At 51.9% G+C, this 20075-nt stretch overlaps 8 protein-coding genes across 8 annotated transcripts; 4 read left to right on the forward strand and 4 right to left on the reverse strand.

Moving 5' to 3' along the window:
• Positions 1-2253: 2253 nt before the first annotated feature.
• VE01_00519 (uncharacterized protein) lies at positions 2254-3804 on the reverse strand. Its single transcript, XM_018270050.2, has 3 exons — positions 3015-3804; positions 2626-2933; positions 2254-2579 (listed from the first exon to the last, which is right to left on the reverse strand). Exons 1-3 carry the CDS (start codon positions 3513-3515, stop codon positions 2426-2428), a joined length of 963 nt encoding a protein of 320 aa, XP_018135326.2. The 5' UTR covers positions 3516-3804; the 3' UTR covers positions 2254-2425.
• Positions 2483-4526, forward strand: VE01_00520 (uncharacterized protein; the record flags this gene model as incomplete). The annotated part of the gene is made up of 2 exons (XM_018270051.2): positions 2483-4001; positions 4054-4526. Exons 1-2 carry the CDS (start codon positions 3785-3787, stop codon positions 4524-4526), a joined length of 690 nt encoding a protein of 229 aa, XP_018135591.1. The 5' UTR covers positions 2483-3784.
• A 132-nt stretch (positions 4527-4658) lies between these two features.
• On the forward strand, positions 4659-6320 carry VE01_00521 (uncharacterized protein). The gene is made up of 2 exons (XM_018270052.2): positions 4659-5201; positions 5417-6320. The coding sequence occupies exons 1-2, from the start codon at positions 4707-4709 to the stop codon at positions 5966-5968; spliced, it is 1047 nt and encodes a 348-aa protein (XP_018135503.1). The 5' UTR covers positions 4659-4706; the 3' UTR covers positions 5969-6320.
• Positions 6149-8313, reverse strand: VE01_00522 (uncharacterized protein). The gene is made up of 3 exons (XM_018270053.2): positions 7678-8313; positions 6563-7598; positions 6149-6504 (listed from the first exon to the last, which is right to left on the reverse strand). The coding sequence occupies exons 1-3, from the start codon at positions 8235-8237 to the stop codon at positions 6388-6390; spliced, it is 1713 nt and encodes a 570-aa protein (XP_018135589.1). The 5' UTR covers positions 8238-8313; the 3' UTR covers positions 6149-6387.
• Positions 8314-8431: 118 nt separating this feature from the next.
• Positions 8432-10112, forward strand: VE01_00523 (uncharacterized protein). Its single transcript, XM_018270054.2, has 2 exons — positions 8432-9743; positions 9799-10112. The coding sequence occupies exons 1-2, from the start codon at positions 8554-8556 to the stop codon at positions 9893-9895; spliced, it is 1287 nt and encodes a 428-aa protein (XP_018135590.1). The 5' UTR covers positions 8432-8553; the 3' UTR covers positions 9896-10112.
• Positions 10113-10142: 30 nt separating this feature from the next.
• VE01_00524 (uncharacterized protein) lies at positions 10143-12093 on the reverse strand. The gene has a single exon (XM_018270055.2). It carries the CDS (start codon positions 12013-12015, stop codon positions 10438-10440), a length of 1578 nt encoding a protein of 525 aa, XP_018135587.1. The 5' UTR covers positions 12016-12093; the 3' UTR covers positions 10143-10437.
• Positions 12094-13445: 1352 nt separating this feature from the next.
• VE01_00525 (uncharacterized protein) lies at positions 13446-14406 on the reverse strand (the record flags this gene model as incomplete). Its single annotated transcript, XM_018270056.1, has 3 exons — positions 13446-13448; positions 13668-13970; positions 14020-14406. The coding sequence occupies 3 exons, from the start codon at positions 14404-14406 to the stop codon at positions 13446-13448; spliced, it is 693 nt and encodes a 230-aa protein (XP_018135588.1).
• Positions 14407-18530: 4124 nt separating this feature from the next.
• VE01_00526 (uncharacterized protein) lies at positions 18531-19539 on the forward strand (the record flags this gene model as incomplete). Its single annotated transcript, XM_018270057.2, has 4 exons — positions 18531-18555; positions 18617-18742; positions 18797-19122; positions 19191-19539. Exons 3-4 carry the CDS (start codon positions 19079-19081, stop codon positions 19537-19539), a joined length of 393 nt encoding a protein of 130 aa, XP_018135586.2. The 5' UTR covers positions 18531-18555; positions 18617-18742; positions 18797-19078.
• Positions 19540-20075: the final 536 nt, after the last annotated feature.

The following is a 20075-nucleotide window of genomic DNA, read 5'->3' on the forward strand; positions in this document are numbered from 1 at the left end:
ATGAATGGAGTGAATGAATGGAGTGAATGAATGGAGTGAGGCAGAGAGGGAGATGATAATTATTGGGGAAATGAATATGATTTGTTGGGGGGGGGGGGTAGGGGGAGGTAGGAAAGTAGGCAGAATGTAGGCAGGTATGGTATGAAGAAGGTACACGAGGGAGTAGTAAGTGTGGTGTGTAGGTAGCTCTCTCTTCTTGGTGGTGGTAGGGGAGGTGGAGGTGGAGGAGAGGGAGGCAGGCAGGCAGGCAGGTGAAGAGAGGTGGAGGAGGAGGGAGAGGGAGGAGGGAGGAAGGAGGGAGGAGAATGGGACTGGTACCTGCTGTCTGGTGGGCTAGACTGGTAGTGCAGGTGTTAGATGGAGGTACTCTTGAAGTATACCCTGTGCATGAGGTATGAGATGGATCAGTGGTGAGGTGGGTTTTTAGAAGGGGCGATAGGTGGACGATGCGACGGCGATGAGTGGGCGACAGGTGTGATTCAGCATTCAGTGTACCTGGCAGGTACAAGAAGCTTGGATTGATCGGGTGTTATGTATCTGGCGACACCATATGAAAAGTGGTACCGTGACGGGAATAGCAGAGGTGGTGTACTAGCAGAGGTGGTGTACTGCAGAGGTGTACTAGTAGACGTGTGCTAGCACGAGATGGTAGCTCAGCAGCATATTATACTAAGATTAGTAGAGAAAGGTACGATACTATGATACTATGATACGATGATACGATGATACGGCGATAGGAATACTGTATATAAAATGGCTGGCTATTTGACGTTTATTTGGCGCATTAGTGTTATTACGGTAATACTCGAACACTCTACTCTGAAGCAAAACAACAGCAGCAGCAGCCATCAGACAAAGACAAAGTACATGCATGTCAGCACATTTCCTAGTCGAGTAGTCGAGTAGTCGAGTTAGTCGAGTAATACTCGCACCCTACTGGTACCTCGTACTATGCCCGCGCTCTCTTTCTTCCCGGTCGATGGCCGGAAAGAGCTCATGGCTTAGACTAGTCCATGCCCCATATAACCAACTCTCTCGGTAGATTGGTAGAAGGGGGCCATATGGGCTTATGGGGGAGAGTCTAGCTAGACTTCGCCTCTCCTACTCTACTGGTGGTTGGTCGTAGTTTCTTGCTGCTAGTTGCTGTTAGTTGCTGCTACATAAAGTTGCTGGTAGCTGAGTAGACTAAAAAGCTCAGGTGTGTGCCTTTCGCCGCCTGTCATTCGCCAAGCTACCAGTAAGTCCGGTAAGTATGAGCCGGAGTTGTATAAGCTACCAGACTTAGGAGCCACTTAGGTAAGTATAGTATTGTGTGTATAGTACTGTGCGTTATCGTATTGCGCGTCGTACTTTATCACACATCTACTCAACACCGAAGTTAAGAGAAAGTACACTTCTCTAACACCAACCAGATGCATAAGGCTAACAGGGATACTCAACCACCCTTCTCCTCCTACCTCCTCCCTCTGCCGCCCATAACCCTCTCAGCCCTTTCAACGGCCGAACCCAGACACACCACAGACCGACCAACACCCAGACCACCCAGACCTTCTTCATCTCTACCAAACAGCAATCCCTACCCCTTCCCTGCCCCTTCCTGCCCTTCCCTGCCCAACTCTGCATCCTGTACTGTAACTTCAACTCTCCGATGCAATACCACTCTTCCCTGTCGCATACACTACCAGCCACGAGGTCTGACGTCTTTGCTGTAGAACCCCCCCGGACTACCTCAAACGACACCATCATGTTTCTTCGCAGGGCGCTTCGAGAACTATCCCCTTGCTCTAGGCCCTCCTCACCGATATGCGCGTGAAATATAGACCAGGTACCCTATGGCCTGCCGTTCCACCTACCTACTATTTACGGGGTGCCGGATCTGACGTGACGACGACGACGCTGGTGGTGTTGGTCCTGCTGCACCGAAGCGGAAGGAATCGCTGCTGGCAAGGACAGGGTCCCTGGACCACCACCACCACCGCTCACACACATCCTGACAACCCACCACGACGCAGGCAGCGTCGTATCCATCCTTATCAAACCAACCTCTGCCCTCGCTCGGCCCGCGGGTGCGTGAGGAAGGACCGGCCGGCTGCTGCTAATACTGCCGGCCATCTGCGCGAGACGGTGCTGACGACACCCCGCCAACGTTGCGGCATCCCGTGGACAATAAGCCGTTTAGCCGTTACTGTTGATGCGGTTGCCGTCAGAGGAGGAAAAGCCTGAGCCAGCGATGCTGGTGTTTTGAGTAGACGGTGGTGATTTATCTTCATATGATCTATTTCTCTATTTATGGAGCAAGAAGGCTGCACTGGCTGTGCCTTGCTATTTGTTCACACGGTTGTGCTTTATCTACAACATGTGCTCTTTGATATATCCATGTCCTCGCGTTAATCTACCTCCACCACCAACGCTCATACTCCAGCCCTCACAGTTGGTGGACAGGAGCTTCCGTCACCACCAAGCTCGACTTGATCTGCCCGATCTCGTCGTCGCTCAATTCGCAGTGCTCGCGGATATACCCTTCAGCCCCGCCATACCTCTCCCGGATCATCGCCAGCGTTGCCATCATATTCTCAGCCCTGCATCCCGTTAGTCTCCACCTCTTGAGTATGGAAGTGAACTTACCTCGCACTGAGCATATTCAACGCGCCGGTCCTATCAGAAGGTATTGTGTGCGACGCCATGAGGCCGGCGACGACCTCTTCTCTCCAATGAGCCAGCCCGACTTCCGTCAAGGAGTACTCACGCGCAACGGTCTCGTCGTCCACACCGCAGAGGGAGAGAATCAACGCGCAGAGGACACCAGTCCTGTCTTTCCCAGCTGTGCAGTGGAGGAGCAGCGGCGACGTCGGCCACTGTGCGATGTGGCGTAGAATTTGCGTGTATGACTGCGGGGCATTTTTGAGAATATCCTCATATGCCGCCGTGAACCCCTAGACGAACTTAGCTATTTCCCTATCCCTCCGAGCAATGCTTCTTCAAGCTGCCTGCACTATTCACTGGAGAAAGCTTACCTCGGGGCTACCGCTCTGGTAATTCTTGAACCGCACCATGAGGTTCTGCGGGCTGTAATCAACATCCGTAAATACCGGCGCAAACACCCTCTTACTGCCCTCAAACTCTACTACACCACCCCTACCAGCTGCCTCAGCCTTCTCAATTTCAGGATTCGACCGTAAGTCATAGACATGGGTGATTCCCAGCGACTTAATCGTTGTCCATCCATCCTCGTCGATCTTGCTGCTGGGAGCACCAGCGCGATAAATTACCCCGCGACGGATGGAGTTCTTGGAGCCAGGTACGGGATACCCGCCCAGATCGCGCAGATTAGGCAGACCTTCTACCTGGATGAAGGGAGGTGATGGCAAGGCCGCACTGCTGGAGGTGGAGGTAGACATTTTGGAATGTTGAGTTCTGAGAAATGTAAATTTACTGCTGTTCCTCTGATGGGTCTGGACGTAGATAGACCGACTATCACAGCCGAGGTTCATTAATCGTAGCTTGGTAGACCGCATTGCTCTTTCAAATCCTTGGCAATTATACCGATCTGCCTAGCTTTTGGGACCCTGAGACTACCATAACGACAGTGCAGCTTGCAAAGTCTATCTTGCATCTTAGACATCATGGATTGGTACCTGAATGGAGAGGGGAAATCGAAAGATATGAGATAGGTCACGTGATCATATGAGCTCAAAGCTCGAGTCTTGCCACCCTCAATATCAACTTAACATGATGACTGGGGGAGTACTATCATTCATCCTCTCACATCGAAAAATGAGGCACAATGCCTAACGAAAGCTACCCCCCTTCCAGAGAAGCACCTCCCCCCGCGCCGTCCCAAAACCAGACATCCGATGCCGACCCTCATACCACCACCACCGCCGCCGACCCCTCCTCGCCTCCCGACGAAAAGAGACAACGCATCCGCGTAAAGAACCGCAGGAAAATGTACCTCGACACTCACCCCTCGTACTTCGACTCCCCCGACCTCGAAATAGTCGGTAAGTAACTCCCCCCCACCTTCAGCGAAGCACCATCTAACCACCCGCCCAGACCCCCTCCTCTACGACCGCTGCGTGCGGCGCTTCCAGACCAACGCCGAGCGCGAGGCCGACGGGCGGGCGAAGGGGTACTCAGGGGTGCTGGAGGCGGATCTGTATCGTTCTGAAGCCAAGCTCGCTGCGCTCTCCGGACGCGGGATGGGCGATGATGGCGCGGAGAGGCGGCAGGAGGATCTAGCGTATGTTCCTGGACCTGATGGGCAGGTGTTGCCGGAGGATGAGGATGAGGTGCCGAAGACGAAGGAGGAGGGGATGGAGAGGTGGAGGGAGGCTATGACGTTACGGTTTTTGAAGGGGGGGGATGAGGAGTTCGATTATGGGGAGGTGGATGGGAGGGAGGAGTGGGATGTTATTGAGCGGGAGGACGCGGAGGAGCATTGGTTTGAGGAGGAGGAGCCGGGGTGGGCGGAGGGAAGTCCGGAGGATAGCGAGAAGAGGGGGGAGACTGGAATACAGGATTTCTAATATAATTATTATCGAGTATCAAATGTAGAGAAGGAGTCAGGAGAGGAACATCATGTGACGGGGATACACGTGACATGGGATTGACCCGCTAGACGAAATTTGCGTGAAGCGAGCTTGTAGCTTCGAAGAGACCACCGAGAAAATCTATTTAAACTCCGTCCACATCCCACCCACCTTAAAATGCCACCCTCCTTAATACCGAAGAATTGTTCTTCAATTCTATCTTCTTCCCAATCGTCATGTAGGACGGGAACCATCAGAGTTGCGCAGCCTCTGCGCTCGTTCTCTGCCTCAACCAAAAATCAAGGTCCTACGTACCTTCGCCGGAAGCTGTACGCATGGCTCCATGGACCAGGAGCGGCATTCAAGGAGCCGATAGAGGGGGCTAACTATCTCGGAGCCTATGACAACAAGGGCAACCTGAAGAGGGCGGCGACTGCTACTCCTGGAGAACCTCTGCCGCCGCCAAGGGCGTCTGATCTCAAGCCGTTCCCGAAAAACGATGATTTCGTGTCACAACCTGTCACGAGTGAAGCGTTGAGGGAAGCGGTGTGGGAGAGGATTATGAAGAATGGCCTCTCTGTCAAGGAAGTCAGCAAGGAGCTCGGAATCGAGATGAGCCGCGTTGGCGCTATTGTGCGGTTGAAGGAAGTCGAGAAGGCATGGCAACGTCAGGTAAGACTCCACATTTCTCTACTACTCAATCCCACCAGCCTTGTCATCAAGGACTGAAGACACTTTATGATGATTGTATAAAATCGATTAGTCTATAAGACAAAACACATGGTTACAATACACACGCATGCGAGCCTCTCTGAATAGTGTTCCCCAACATTTTGGATTTTAACAGACTGCTTTCTATATTCAGCAAAGCTAACATTCAATCCCAGGGCAAACGTCTCGCGAAACCATACTCGAGAGCAGTCATGGCAATGCTGCCCCAGACTCCCTACCCGAATACGTCATGGACCGGCGTAGTGCAACCCCACGAATCCATCAACGACCTCCCCGTCCACGCTGCCACCCAACAGCAGATCTTCTACCCCACCTCCGAATCCAGACAATTCACCCGCGTCGACGCCGCCCGCATCTTCGCTGACGGCCTCCTCCCCGCTGACTTGCGCGTCCCCCACCCCGAGTTAATCGAGGACGAACGCCTCCGCCTCGAAGGCGTGGGCGCCAAGGACATCGCTGAGCGCGCCGAGGCGCGTAGCAAGGAGGCCTATGAGAAGAAGGCTGCTTTCGACGAGCGCAAGCGCGCCCGCGAGGCCGCGGCTCTCAAGGTTGTCCCGGGTGTGAGGTGGGACTTCAAGTTCCGCGAGGTCAGTGTCGATGCTGCCGGTGAGACTGGCAGGGGCAAGAACGGTACGGGCTGGAGATATGGTGTCCCGCTGTACGACAGGCGGAGGGGCGAGATCAAGATCCCTACCAGGGTGGCCTGAGTGTGTTTGGATAAGAGGCCTGTATAAAGTAAAGTTGCTGTTAAGGGCGTTTTTTTGGGAGCATTCATTCAGCCTTGTACAGTACGATTTGTGGATGGGAGCATTTTCACTGAGCGTTAGAGCGCCAGGTATTATAGCCTTGTAGGATGAGAGATATTATATGTATAGATTGATTGGGCCATTGATGGCTGTATCTCAAGAATCAAATCAAATTCAAGAGATATATGAACGAGTTTACTAGAGTGTTGCTACTATCTAAAGAGTGTTTGTTGTTGCCCGTGGAATTTGGTTATCATTGTTGTTGATTGTTGTTGATTTCTGCCCTCTTGATTATATCAGGTTATAAGGGGCAACATAGTCCAATATTTAGCATAAATTATATAATTTTTTTTAGATCCCAACGTAACTTGTTTCTACATCTACATCCTGAAGACACCAAACTTGGTGGGCTTGACCTCGTTCTTTCCACCCATCGCAGCCATCAGTCCCAGTCCCAAAACCTTCCTCGTTTGGCTGGGCAAAATCACACCATCGTCCTATCTCCAAGTTAGCAAATGACCTCGCAGAGCCACCAACACACGGGATCAAACTCACCCATAACCTCGCACTCGAGAACACTGCCTCGCTCTCCCTCTCTATCCTCGACTTCAACTCCGGATCCACCTTCTTCCCCACCGCCTCCATCACCTTACTCAACTGCTCCCCTCCCATCACCCCAATCTTCGCATTGGGCCACATCCACATAAACCTCGGGCTATACGCGCGTCCACACATGCCATAGTTCCCCGCGCCATTACTCGCGCCCACCACGACCGTGAACTTGGGCACATTCGCGCACGCGACCGCCGTCACAAGCTTCGCGCCATTCTTTGCGATCCCCTCACGCTCCGCATCGAGCCCAACCATGAACCCCGAGATATTCTGGAGGAATACGAGCGGGACGCCGCGCTGGGCACACAGCTCGATGAAGTGCGCGCCCTTGAGCGAGGACGACGAGAACAAAATCCCATTATTCGCCACGATGCCCACCTTGTGGCCGTAGATGTGCGCGAACCCCGTGACGAGGCTAGATCCGTAGTCCTTCTTGAACTCGGAGAAGTGCGAGCCGTCGACTATGCGGGCGATGATCTCGTGGACGTCGAGCGGACGACGCAGGTTGGTGGAGGCGATGCCGATGAGCTCCTCTGGGTCGTGGAGGGGTTCCTCGTAGGTGCTTGGCTCGGGGAAGGGCTTCTGGGGCCAGTTGAGGTTGGAGATGGAGCGGCGCGCGAGGATGAGCGCGTGCGCGTCGTCGACGGCGAGGTAGTCTGCCACGCCCGAGGTGGAGGTGTGCATTTGCCCGCCGCCGAGGTCCTCTTGGCTTACTACTTCGCCGGTGGCGGCTTTGACGAGGGGTGGGCCCGCGAGGAAGATGTGGCCCTGCCCGTCGACGATGATGCTCTCGTCGCTCATGGCGGGGACGTAGGCGCCGCCTGCGGTGCAGGGACCCATGACTACGGCGATCTGGGGGATTCCTTGGGAGCTCATCCGCGCTTGGTTGTAGAAGATTCGGCCGAAGTGGTCGCGGTCGGGGAAGACGTCTGCTTGGTGGGGGAGGTTGGCACCGCCGGAGTCGACCAAGTATATGCAACTATTGTTAAGGCATCGTTAGCTGGCTGTTGCGACGGCTCCACGAGAGGTTATTAAGAATCCCTTGGAAGAGTACTTACGGTAGGTTATTCTCCTCTGCAATAGCCTGCGCCCTCAAGTGCTTCTTCACCGTAATTGGGTAATATGTGCCGCCCTTCACCGTACTATCATTTGCAACAATCATGCACGTCACACCCTCCACAACACCCACGCCCGTAATGATACCTCCCGCCGGCACGTCCTCCCCATACAATCCCTCCCCCGCCAGCGACGACAACTCCAGGAACGACGTCCCTGGATCAATCAGTGCCGTCACACGGTCCCGCGGCAGCATCTTGTTGCGCGCGATATGCTTGTCCCTGGCCTTGGGCGGGCCGCCCTGGCGAACCTTCTTTGTGAGCGTCTCGAGCTTCGCGATCACCTCGCCCATCTGCTTCGCATTCTCCTGGTACTCCGGCGACGAGGGGTCGACGTTCGTGGGGAGCACGGAGATGGCATTGGCCTGGTGGGGAGGCACGAAGGTCGCTGCTCCGCGGATTGAGCTTCTTGAGGTGAGAAGGGTTGCTGTTACTGGTGCGCGGTGCTGGGATGCGCGGAGGGTGCTGGCGAGCAGCTTCCGTGAAGCGCGGCTTGCAGACATGATGTTCTATTCGATACTATCTCGAGAGTTCTCAAAAGTAATTAAACCTGCAAGAATCCAGAGTTAAATGTTTTCGTGACCTGCATTCGTTCGTCAGTGTCTATGCCGCCCGAGGTTGGCAGCGGAGGAAAGGCTATTGGCGGCTTTCTGCGGCAACCGTGGTTATCAGCGACGTTCGGCTTAGTGCGGTCTCCCCGCCATAAATGATGATTGCAGATGAAACATTTGTACATTTCAACCTTGTATAATATAAAGTTTCTCAGTTCGAGATTCTATATTATAACAATTACAGCTATAACAGCACGAATCTCACATCATGGCTGCCCCCTCAGTCCTCTTACGCCGAACTCTCCGCCCTCTCTCGAACATCAAACCCCAATCCCTCGCTCCGCTCATAGCCTCCCGCAACGCCTCCTCCAAACACCCCAAAGGCTTCGTCGCCCCGACCCCCTCAGACCTCGCCGAGCTGCGCGAACGAGTCCAAGAGTTCACACGCCGCGAGATCCCCGAAGAAGTCGCCGCCCACACCGACAAATCCAATGAGTTCCCCGCGACAATGTGGAAGAAGCTCGGCGACGCAGGCCTCCTCGGCATCACAGTCGACGAGGACGTCGGCGGTCTCGCAATGGGCTACCAAGCCCACGCCATAGTGATGGAAGAGCTTTCCCGCGCCTCCGGCAGCATCGCCCTTTCCTACGCCGCACACTCCCAGCTCTGCGTCAACCAACTCCAGCTCAACGGCTCGCCCGCGCAGAAGGAGAAGTACCTCCCCGGCCTGATCGCAGGCGACAAAGTCGGCGCGCTCGCCATGTCCGAGAGCGGTGCCGGCAGCGACGTCGTCGGCATGCGCACGACAGCCAAGAAGGTCGATGGCGGCTACGAACTCAACGGTACCAAGATGTGGATCACCAACGGCCCCGACGCGGACTACATCGTCGTGTACGCGAAGACCGAGCCCGAGGCTGGATCCAAGGGCATCACAGCCTTCATCGTCGAGACGGCGACCTCGCCCGGCTTCGCTGTCTCGCGCAAGCTCGACAAGATGGGCATGCGCGGCAGCAACACCGGCGAGCTGGTCTTCGACTCGGTGTTCGTGCCCGAGGCGCAGATCCTCGGCTCCATCAACCGCGGCGTTAAGGTGCTGATGGAGGGCCTCGACATCGAGCGTCTCGTGCTGTCAGCGGGTCCGCTGGGCCTGATGCAGGCGGCGCTCGACGTGACGCTGCCGTTCACGCACCAGCGTAAGCAGTTCGGCGCGCCGATCGCGCACAACCAGCTCGTACAGGGCAAGCTGGCGGATATGTACACGAAGCTGCAGGCGAGCAGGGCGTATACGTATGAGACTGCACGGAGGGTGGATGAGGTGGGGGAGATCCGCACGCAGGATTGTGCGGGGGCTATTCTGTATGCGGCGGAGCGCGCGACGGAGTGTGCGCTCGATGCGATACAGTTGTTGGGCGGGATGGGGTATATGGAGGAGATGCCGGTGAGCAGGATATTGAGAGAGTGAGTCTTGTTCCTGTGTTATTTTGGGTGAGCGGGTGCTAACTGTGACGTTTAGTGCGAAGCTTTATGAGATTGGAGCGGGGACGTCGGAGATCAGGAGGATGGTTATTGGGAGGGCCTTCAACAAGGAGTATGCTGGGCAGGGGCTATGAGGTCATGGTTGGCATAGAATAGACGGCGCAAGTGGCTCTGAACAGGAGGTATTGGAAATCAAACAGCATCATTACACGGATATGGGAGTCATATGAAAGGAAGTGTGATTGTATATAGAAGCCGGCTGTAGGAACTATCGGCGGAATGAGCGGCCTATGGCGTCAAGTTATCGACGAAGGCATTACAACAGTTAGCGAAGCACATTGTCATCACGAAGCGTCATTGTATTTGAAGTATTTTTTGTGTTATTAACTGTGATAATGAATCTATATGTGGGTATCATGTGTATCTCGCTCTACTACGCCTCCAAAAAGGAAACGTTTGTGTGTGTGAACACAAAGGCAATCAATCTATGCCATGTCTTCCTCCACATCTGGTGTGTATGCTCCGAGTGTTTCCAATTCCACGTATGTCCCGCCTGCCTTGGCCATGCATCCTTCCCGTTACTTTGGTAATCAAAATCCTTCCCATCCAAACTAGGTGTATATGCATCTTCAACTAACCAATTTTAGAGTAGTGAATATCCAATCCTGCATCCACATCATAACGAGCCAAGTGGCCTTCCAAAATTCGGCGTCTGCTTAAGTTTAAGCATGGGAATATCATCCGTCGACGCTATAGCGACCAGGCCCTCGCCATCTTCATCGTCATCTCTCCTTGATCCATTTACCCGCCCAATAGCCCGTAGTGCATTCTGTAGCACCTGCCCATCGCTCAGCTCCTGCTCATCCAACTCCTCTGTCCTCTCGCTCTCCGCCACTTCCTCAAGCTTGCTCGTCAGAGCAGCGAGGAACTGCTTATCCTCAGGCGCATCATTAGTCAGGCCCAGCGGACCTGAGAGTTCTGGGTCCTCAATTGGAGACTCATCCTGCTCGACAACAGTAGGTATGGATTCCTGGCTTCGCGCTGAGGACTTCGGCGTTGTGACCCCACTATCGCCGAGATCGAAGTGAATCACCGAATGGTTCGGCGTATGTCCTGCGTGCATCGTAAGCCTGCGGCCCTCGGGCTGCTTGATAATATCCCGGGCCTTTCTTGGGCCCAGCATCGGACTGTGGCGGTCGTAGCTTTGGCTGGGTCGCGGCGGCGGTGCAGTATCAGGGGAGAATTTATTAGGCGACATAATGGTGCTGGATGGACTGCGTATTTGGGCCGCGAACATGGGAGCCACCGCGGATGACTTGATGGGTACGCCCTCCAGTTCGGGCTGGATGAGCGAGATGTCGATGCTGTCGCCTATCACGGTGTCTTCACGAGGTGAAAACTGCTCGCCTGAATCGGGGCTTTTTTGGAAGTCTGATTCACTGAGTTCTTTGGATGTCACACGAATGCCGGTCTCGCGTAGAGTAAACATGTCATCGACCCGCTGGTCTATAGTGGATGTGCCCTCGAATGTCCTTGATGGATGTTGTGGGGCAGGGGCATAGAAGGGGCTGCCATCAGGATTGCGGCCAGATTCCTGGGTCACCGATCTCGAGAGCGGGGACCCAAGATTGCTACCTCGAGAGGTGGCCGCATCTGAGGTAATGCTTGGGCTCTGCTGCACATATGCTTTCTGCGTAGCATCAACAGGGGGTGGTAAAGCAGAAGTGGCAGGAGATTTTCGAGAAGGACCAGTGAATGCCGCAAGTTGTGCTTCGAGTTCCGCGATGCGCTCCTCATACAATGCGCGCTCCTTGTCCCAGAGTGACCGCTCCTCCGCCATCACCTCTTCGGCTCGAGCCCTGTCCGCCTCCATGTGTGCCTTCTCGCCCAGGAATTGTTCTCGTTGCCTCCTTGTAAATTCTCGCCAGTCGTCGACCTGCTCGACACCTTTACCATTGAGAGACGTCGAGCGGCTGATCGGTGGGGAGACGAGACGGCCCTTCTGGTAGTAGTGCGGGGATAAGGCTGAGGGTGAGGTTTTGATGGTGGAAGGCGGGGAAGGAAGATCGTTCGTGTAGTTTCGGCTACTGGGTATGTTCTTGCTGGAAGGTTGGTTGACGTAGGCAGGTGCGCCTCCTGGAAGGGTGAACCCTTTCGGCGAAACAGGTGACTCTGAGGGGTGTTGCCGTTCGAGCGGCTCGGACTGCTCCATATGACTGACCGCGGTGAAGTGATCGGGTAGTTGTGTTGCCATGTGGAGGTGGCTCCGGTAATATCAACGAAGCCTGCTGCAGGCCATATGGTAGGAGGTGAATGTTGAGGTCGGCGATTCGAGATTCAGGCTTGTGAACGGTGAATGTTGAGGTCGGCGATTCGAGATTCAGGCTTGTGAACGGTGAATATCGAGGTCTCGTGGGTACTTGGAGATCGGTGCCGCAGGATGGGAGAGGGTTGGTGGTGTGTGAGAGTTGTCGTGTGAAGCTATCGTAGGATGTCGGGTGCTGTTACACGGAGCAAATTTTGTCTGTATAGCAATAGTGAACAGAAGATGGCTGGTGGGTGAAGATTGAAGCCGACGATGAATTTTGGTTTGTCTAATTTCTTGTCGCTGGCGCCGAGGCTCGTGACTTCCTTACGTGTTCATACATGGCAGTACATGAAATATAGTGGTTGGTGGAGGCACGAGTGAAGTATTGTTGGTGTAGCGGAATGAGGATATGCGTGGTGGTAGTGTGGTATTTACTGTACACCTGGGAGTAGTTGGAGTAGTTGCAGCACTGTAGTTGGAGCACTGTAGTGGGACTCTGTAGTGGGACTCTGTAATGGGACACTGTGCGAGTCGGGTGTGGAGAAATCCAACAGGGTGTCGCAACTGTGAACAGCTTAGCTTTTCTCCAATTTTTACTCGTGATACCACCGTATATATGCCGATGTCGATATGATGATCTATATCTGCTAGATTAGTGTATATATGTGCTACATAAGTGTTATTATAATACAATTTGTATATAATAGTAGGCTTTAAAAGGAGACCCAATGCCCATCACGTACATATATACTCCGTAGTATACATAACGTGCTTTCTAGTTTCTGGTAGACCTCTCCTAACATGAAAGAAAACTAGGGCTCGGCTTAACAGGCAACACCCATTCGGCCGATATGCCGCTCTGTGCCGCTTTGTTCCTACTTGGAGACTTGGATGAGGATTATAAAGATAGCGTACTCCAATAGTTTACTCTGGTATACCTCATACCTATACTAGGTAGTGCGTGTGAGTGTTCTCACACCAGCCTTCGATGGCGAGCTACTGCACCCATCTTGGCTCCTCCCTCTCTGAGACTAGTGCCACGACTTGACCTCACAACATATAAGTTTGAGGGCCCCAAGTAGTTGCAATGCATCGTATTAACAAAAGGGGTGTGTATTCACTTCATTATTTTGATTCTCTGGACGTGTCGTGACGTTCCTGTGTTCTCGTTCGATTTCTATAACCTAACGGGGTTGCTCTACCCCCGCCAACCGCGCCTGCCCAGCAAATTGGGCAGTTATGATATCCGATGCTAGAAAACAGTACTCACATGGGACGCCAACAAGACATGCTGTGTACCAGAGAAACCAACGAGAGAACCTCATATGATACGTCGGCGATTATCCAAAGATTACCCTCAATTTTCGAGATATCAATCACTATTATATGCATGAAATGAGTTTAAAAGGCAAGTCAATCTTAAATATAAATCATTCTCGTTATGTTTCTAGCAGTAAGAGCTATAAAGTACTTTTCCCCCGCTTTACTCTTTCTCTGCCTTTGCTTTTCGTTCCTCTCGACTCATATCTTCCTCCATTTTTGAACACATCCCTCCCCATTCTAAGAGGTAGGCCCGCAGAATTGCTGGGTGCATTTACCGCCTGGAGCAGTGCAGACCCCGCAGCTACTGTTGCAGCATACCTGTCCAGATGCGCAGACATTCGGACCGCAGGTTGCGCGAGCCTCAGTCGCCTTAGAGCATAATTCCTGGGTGCAAAACCCGCCTGGCTTGGTGCAATAGCCACAGCTATCGTTGCAGCATACTTCGCCGAATGGGCAGGTGTTTGGACCGCACACTGGGCCGCACGCTTCTTGGGTGCAGGCGACTCCAGGTTTGGCGCATTTGCCACAGCTCGCATTACAGCATACCTCGTCCGATGCGCAAGTGTTCGCACCACAAACTGGGCCAGTTGTAGCTGCAACTGCTGCGTTGGAGCCTAGGATACAAACCTCGCCGGGTTTGGTGCAAATGTCCATGAGGGGGTTGCAGCACACCTCGCCCGTTGCGCAAGTCTTTGAACCACAGACTGGGCCAGCTGAAGCTTCAACTACTGGGTCGGTCACCGGGCAGCCTTGGATGCAGAACTGGCCGGGTTTGGTGCAAATGTTGCAGAGGGCGTTGCAACATACCAAGCCGGCCCCACAGACAGCCGTGCCGCATTTCTGGCCGCCAACACACTGCGCAACGTTATCGATGACTTGGCAAACGGTGCCAGAAGGGCAACGGACGACATCGCAAGAGATGGCTCGGTCTTTGAGGACGGGGTTGGCGATGACGCCGATAGCCGCAGTCAGAAGCACCACAGCTTTGATAGAGAGAGGATTGAAAGACATCATTTTGATTGGTTGAGGTGACTGGATGGTGATGGCGAGCTTGGATTCAAACCCTCAATCGTGTCAGAGGTGAAGCCGAAATATATACGAACTGCTCTTGGCATCCGACACATCAATTTCACTCATCCAAAGATTTGGTCGGCTAAGATAGAACAATGGGATAATAGCAAAGTTACGACCCCGCAAAATATACGAAGTAATAAGCAGCTGAACCCACCAGTACCGCGCCAAGATTACTACCTTATTGCAGCTCGTCGAATTACGGAGTCAAAAATCCTGTCGTGCGACTGGTTTTGACGTCGAGCGTAACTGCTAAGCCTTGGCTTCGGGTCATCGATTACCCCGCCGATGAGAATAGGAAAAAGAGATTCTGGATACGAAGTCAACCAAGAGCCAAGGTAATTACAGGACGCGGGCCTGACGGGAGAATTCGCAGTGGGAGGCATCAATGGCTGGATAATTGACGTGGGATTGAGGTGTGATTGCAGCAAGGGGAAGAAGGGGGTTGCATGCTTCGGTTGGGCATGCAGCCTGTACACCGTTGGGGTCTGGAGTGTGCTGAGTGAGACGGACAGATCACCGTCTCCGATGCGGACAAGACCGACACAGGAGCGATATAAGCTGACGACGAAGCCCAGCTTCATTCTGTTCGTTGGGCTATGGGCGTTTTGATAATGGTTCAGCTCGAGCATTTGTTGACATATATTTCAATATGCCAAGCGTGGCGGGCTGACGGGTCAATCTAAACCAAAATCCAATTGGGGGGTTCTTATGTTTCGGCACTGGAAAAGCAGGTCCTCAATCTTCCCCGCAAATGACTCCAAACCCCCGGCCAGCTATCCATGTAGCATTCTCTGCTTATTGTTCTCGGGTGAGAAGTGAGAGGAGAGTGGTAAATGATTTACATTTGCTTACGCGCCATACGAGATTCATACATGCCCCTTACTTCTATATCAACTTGGCACCGGTCCAAGTGTGAATCAACCCACTTAACCCACTTATAACAAGTTTACAATCCTACTGCCATCCAAAACTAAAATAAAAAAAAGAAACCCAGCTATCAGGGCATCAGCGGTCGCAAGTGACGTTACTTTAGAAACGGAAGGTTATAACCCAAAAAAGTAGCAAAAAAACATACAACAGTAGGTATTCGCTGGTGGTCACCCACCCAACTACTAACCCACCGATCTCAAGCCTTTGTAGTGGATTAATACCCGGGAGGGTGCTATCCGGACTAGCGGGTGCGCGCCACCTCTCCAAGTTTTGAAGCCCCTACGATCATCTGGTTATCTCCTTTGGCTACCTGATGGCGACCATGTCGACACACACGAAGTAGGCCTTGAGTTAAGACGAGATGAACGCGATGCACAGCGACTTTTGATAGCCATGGTTAATCTGGCGGTATAGATGAGCGGGTGGGCAAGGGTGAGCAGGATAACCGGGGGTGGTGCGAGGGTGAGAATCGTAAGGTTTGAAAGTAGTCTAAGTACAAGACCCCCCGACACCTTCAGCTTTTGCAGACTGGTTTTTGTATGCGCTATACCACAGCTAGGCTGGCGATCTGTACCCTAGGATGGGAACAGGGACGGCTTGGGAATGCCACTTGAGGCAGCGAGGCGGGCCTGCGTGGTCGGTCCATGGTAGATTTCACGCCATATGCCGCACAGTTTTTGGACTTGAAGTGGACTCGTGTGGCAGCTGTAGTCATATGGCCGGCGACTTCCTTGCTCAGCGACATTTGCTATAAGACGGTGACCGTGACGGTTCACCGATGCACGACAGCAACGGGATAGATATGGAGCCACTTACCTAGGCAGCCGCTAATGGTAGGCTACTCTATGCCTAGAATAAGGGCGGCTATGCTGCCCACTAAATCTTAGAACTAAACCAATAGCTACTAGCACACTGCACACGGCACAAGCCGTACACTACAGCGATCTAACCATTAAAAAGCTTGTTGTCCCGCTCTTACTTAAGCACGGACTACTGGTCTATAATAACATCTGAACCAGTAGATCTAAGAATATGAAAAGCTTCACCGATCGCAACCTTGCAGCTAATATGAAGCCGTATGTTGCCACCGCTACTGTACGTACGAACGCAGACTAACACAAGCCAAACGTTTGGATTGGAGGGATAGATGGTGGACAGTTGTCTAAGTCCGTCAGATACTACTACCTTAGAATTGTAGCATCACGATGGGGGACAGAGCAAGCCGAAGGACGGGAGAATCAGCGCTCCAGGCCACATTAGTAGCATTATGACTTGAGAGAGAGTATTGAAAAGTTGGTATGACGGTAGCTATAGATAGCATAGATCAGCAGGGAAAGATTAGATAGCTCAATGAATGGTCTTCTGTTAGGGCTGTGTAGGCTGTAATCGAGCACTATGAGAGTGACACTCATTCAAAGAACAGTCCAGACCAACTAAGTTCAAGAGTCACTCCCATTAAAAAAACAGTCTATATAGGGATCTAGGATTGTCCCACACAAGTATGGTAGATGCTAAACCTAGCTGCGTCATATATTGATTCGATGGTCTGTGTCAATGTCAACTCAAAGGAAAAACAACATTAACTTCCTATTCCCCCCAAATCATGTACAGAGGCAAACAACTCACATCGTTTGAATAGCACACTGTCATATTATGATTTGACGTAATATTGTCTCACAATAGCTCCTTTACCAAATCGGGCACTGTTCGATCACTTCTCATTCATGCCAGATCTTGGTTGCACTATCAGCGGATATGGCTACCATTACAGTGTTAGAATGCAACGGCTGACATTACAACGAGACGCCAATTCAAGCCTTCGTATAAAAAGTCGTTGATACTACCTTTGACGTCTATTTATCTTTTACAAGGTCTCTAAGAGAATGGTTCTATATCAAGGAACGATTCACTTACCATGGCAAAACTTCTTATAGTCACCTTGCTTGTACTCTGTTAGTCTCCCAACATATTTATGATTGCAACTCTATTTCTCTATCACGGCGCGCTAACTTGAAAAGCCGTGGCTGCTAATCCGCAGGGCGGCGGCAACAGTGAATGCGCACAGTGGTGCGCCGCGAACTTCGCCCATCCCGGAAATATATGTACAGCACCAGCCGCTCATGGCGAGGGCCCATGCTACGTCTGCGGCCCAGGCAAGGCCTCACCAACAGAGCAGCTATGCAACGGTGCGTGTAGCGAAACCAGCTCCGATCCTAAAAATTGCGGCGCTTGTAACAATGTGGTAAGATGCGAGTTTCGAATAGCTTCCTGTATGATTATAACTCAATTCTAATACCGCTGCTCATATATAGTGCCCTTCTGGCAGCACCTGCAAGTCAGGAGCTTGCATATGCACTAATAGCAACTTGGCACCATGCAACGGTGCTTGCCCAGACCTAGGATCTGATAGCAATAATTGTGGAACGTGTAATAACAAGGTAACATGATAGTTGTTTGTAAGCATCACAGCTTATTCTAATATGTCTCCAGTGCCCTACTGGCAGCACCTGCAAGTCAGGAGCTTGCATATGCACTAATAGCAATTTAGCACCATGTAACGGTGCTTGCCCAGACCTAGGATCTGATAGCAATAATTGTGGAAAGTGTGATAACAAGGTAACATGATGATCATTTGTGAGAACTTTACAACTTATTCTGACATGTCTCTAGTGCCCTGCTGGCAGCACCTGCAAGTCAGGAGCTTGCATATGCACTAATAGCAATTTAGCACCATGTAACGGTGCTTGCCCAGACCTAGGATCTGATAGCAATAATTGTGGAAAGTGTGATAACAAGGTAACATGATAATCATTTGTGAGAACTTTACAACTTATTCTGACATGTCTCTAGTGCCCTGCTGGCAGCACCTGCAAGTCAGGAGCTTGCATATGCACTAATAGCAATTTAGCACTATGTAACGGTGCATGCCCAGATCTAGGATCTGACAGTCAGAATTGTGGCAAGTGTGGGAATATAGTAAGTCGGTGCATCTTCTACACAGAATTCCGAATGCTCACTTGGCGTTACATCTAGTGTCCGACTGGCAGCAGCTGTAAGTCAGGAGCTTGCATATGTACAAATAGCAACTTGGCACTATGCAATGGTGCGTGCCCAGACCTAGGATCCGACAGCCAGAATTGTGGCAAGTGTGGGAATACAGTAAGTCCTTGCGTCTTCCACACATAATTCCGAATCCTGAATACTCACTTGTTACATCTAGTGCCCGACTGGCAGCACCTGTAAGTCAGGAGCCTGTATTTGCACGAATAGCAACTCAGCTCCTTGCAATGGCGCATGTCCAGACGTGGGATCCGACAGCCAGAATTGTGGCAAGTGTGGGAATATAGTAAGTCCTTGCATCTTCTAAACAGTATTCCGAATACTCACTTATTACATCTAGTGTCCAACTGGCAGCACCTGCAAGTCAGGAGCCTGTATATGTACAAATAGCAACTTGGCTCCATGCAATGGCGCATGCCCAGACCTAACGTCTGATAACAACAACTGTGGGACATGTAATCACGCGGTACGTTTCCTATGATGATATATTTCTTGAACTTGGCCCGTAGATTTTACTAACATGCCTGTGCCTGGAAGTGCGGTGCGTCCGCAACCTGCAAGAACAGTATCTGCGTACCGAATTGTGCTCCCCCGAAAATGGTGTGTAATGGCGTATGCTTAGATGTCCTCACAGACCCAAACAACTGCGGGACCTGTGGAAAGAAGGTACGGACACTCCCAACAGAGTATCAAACCGAAATAAATACACTTGAATGCTAATAATGAGAAATTAGTGTGCATCTGGCGTGTGCAACAATGGGGCTTGCACAACTCCAAGCTGCACCGGCAAGACGTGTTCCACATTCGGGCCATGTGGCCCTGGTGGATCTTGTGTCTGTGGCAGTACCACAGCAGGCACTGGGTTTTGCGTCGATGGTCAAACACCTTGCGACGGCCTCCCAACTTGCAACGCTAACTCCGATTGTTCATCCGGTCAGGTTTGCATTGTTAACAGCTGTTGCGTTAAAAATGTTTGCGTCGGTGCAACATTCTGTGGCGGTAACACACTGCGCGTTCGTGATTGGTTCTTCCCCACGGTTCCTCGCGCAGTCATGGCAACCATCGGCCATGCGGGCGTTTTGAGGGTTTAAAGGAGATGCCTTTGGGGACATGTTAAAAAGTATTCTGAACTCTGGTCTAAACTATGACAAATATTCCGTCAGTCTCGTCTATTTAGGTTCTGTCCTCTGGTTACAAAAGTTCTTTGCCTAACTACTTGCAAGCTGAACGTGCGCAAAGTCTGCATTCGTTATTTCGCCTTAACTATCTATCTTTTAATTAATGAGAATTAAGCTTTTTCAAGTAGTATATACTTGTATCATGACCCACACAGTATTACTCTCTTGCTGCGTAAATCATAATCTCCCAAGGAGGACCTATCAAGTCCTAGAACCTAGAGTGGACTCAGAGACGGTTCTTCCGACCAAGACGAGTTAACTTTCCCTACTCAAGACGTCAAAAGAATAGGGTGAAGTGAGAGTTTCACCTTATTCTTTTTGAATTTTTACTCCACTCCCTTTGCCGACCTGCAGAGCTGAAGGATTCCGTAGCTGCCTCGTAGATCCCCTGTCGTTTGTTCTCACTATGATACCTCGAGGCGGGCGTCACAAACGTTGACC

Source organism: Pseudogymnoascus verrucosus, assembly GCF_001662655.1.
Source record: "Pseudogymnoascus verrucosus strain UAMH 10579 unplaced genomic scaffold scaffold_1, whole genome shotgun sequence".
In the NCBI taxonomy this organism is placed as follows: Eukaryota; Fungi; Ascomycota; class Leotiomycetes; order Thelebolales; family Thelebolaceae; genus Pseudogymnoascus; species Pseudogymnoascus verrucosus.

Coding starts and splice junctions, on each gene's coding strand:
- VE01_00519 (XM_018270050.2), bottom strand. CDS start 3,515: ATGCGGTCTACCAAGCTACGATTAATGAACCTCGGCTGTGATAGTCGG. Junction 2,934..3,014: donor ACCAGAGCGGTAGCCCCGAG/GTAAGCTTTCTC, acceptor AAGTTCGTCTAG/GGGTTCACGGCGGCATATGA. Junction 2,580..2,625: donor TTGAATATGCTCAGTGCGAG/GTAAGTTCACTT, acceptor AACGGGATGCAG/GGCTGAGAATATGATGGCAA.
- VE01_00521 (XM_018270052.2), top strand. CDS start 4,707: ATGCCACCCTCCTTAATACCGAAGAATTGTTCTTCAATTCTATCTTCT. Junction 5,202..5,416: donor AGAAGGCATGGCAACGTCAG/GTAAGACTCCAC, acceptor ATTCAATCCCAG/GGCAAACGTCTCGCGAAACC.
- VE01_00522 (XM_018270053.2), bottom strand. CDS start 8,237: ATGTCTGCAAGCCGCGCTTCACGGAAGCTGCTCGCCAGCACCCTCCGC. Junction 7,599..7,677: donor GCAGAGGAGAATAACCTACC/GTAAGTACTCTT, acceptor CCTTAACAATAG/TTGCATATACTTGGTCGACT. Junction 6,505..6,562: donor TCTCGAGTGCGAGGTTATGG/GTGAGTTTGATC, acceptor ACTTGGAGATAG/GACGATGGTGTGATTTTGCC.
- VE01_00523 (XM_018270054.2), top strand. CDS start 8,554: ATGGCTGCCCCCTCAGTCCTCTTACGCCGAACTCTCCGCCCTCTCTCG. Junction 9,744..9,798: donor GTGAGCAGGATATTGAGAGA/GTGAGTCTTGTT, acceptor TGTGACGTTTAG/TGCGAAGCTTTATGAGATTG.
- VE01_00524 (XM_018270055.2), bottom strand. CDS start 12,015: ATGGCAACACAACTACCCGATCACTTCACCGCGGTCAGTCATATGGAG.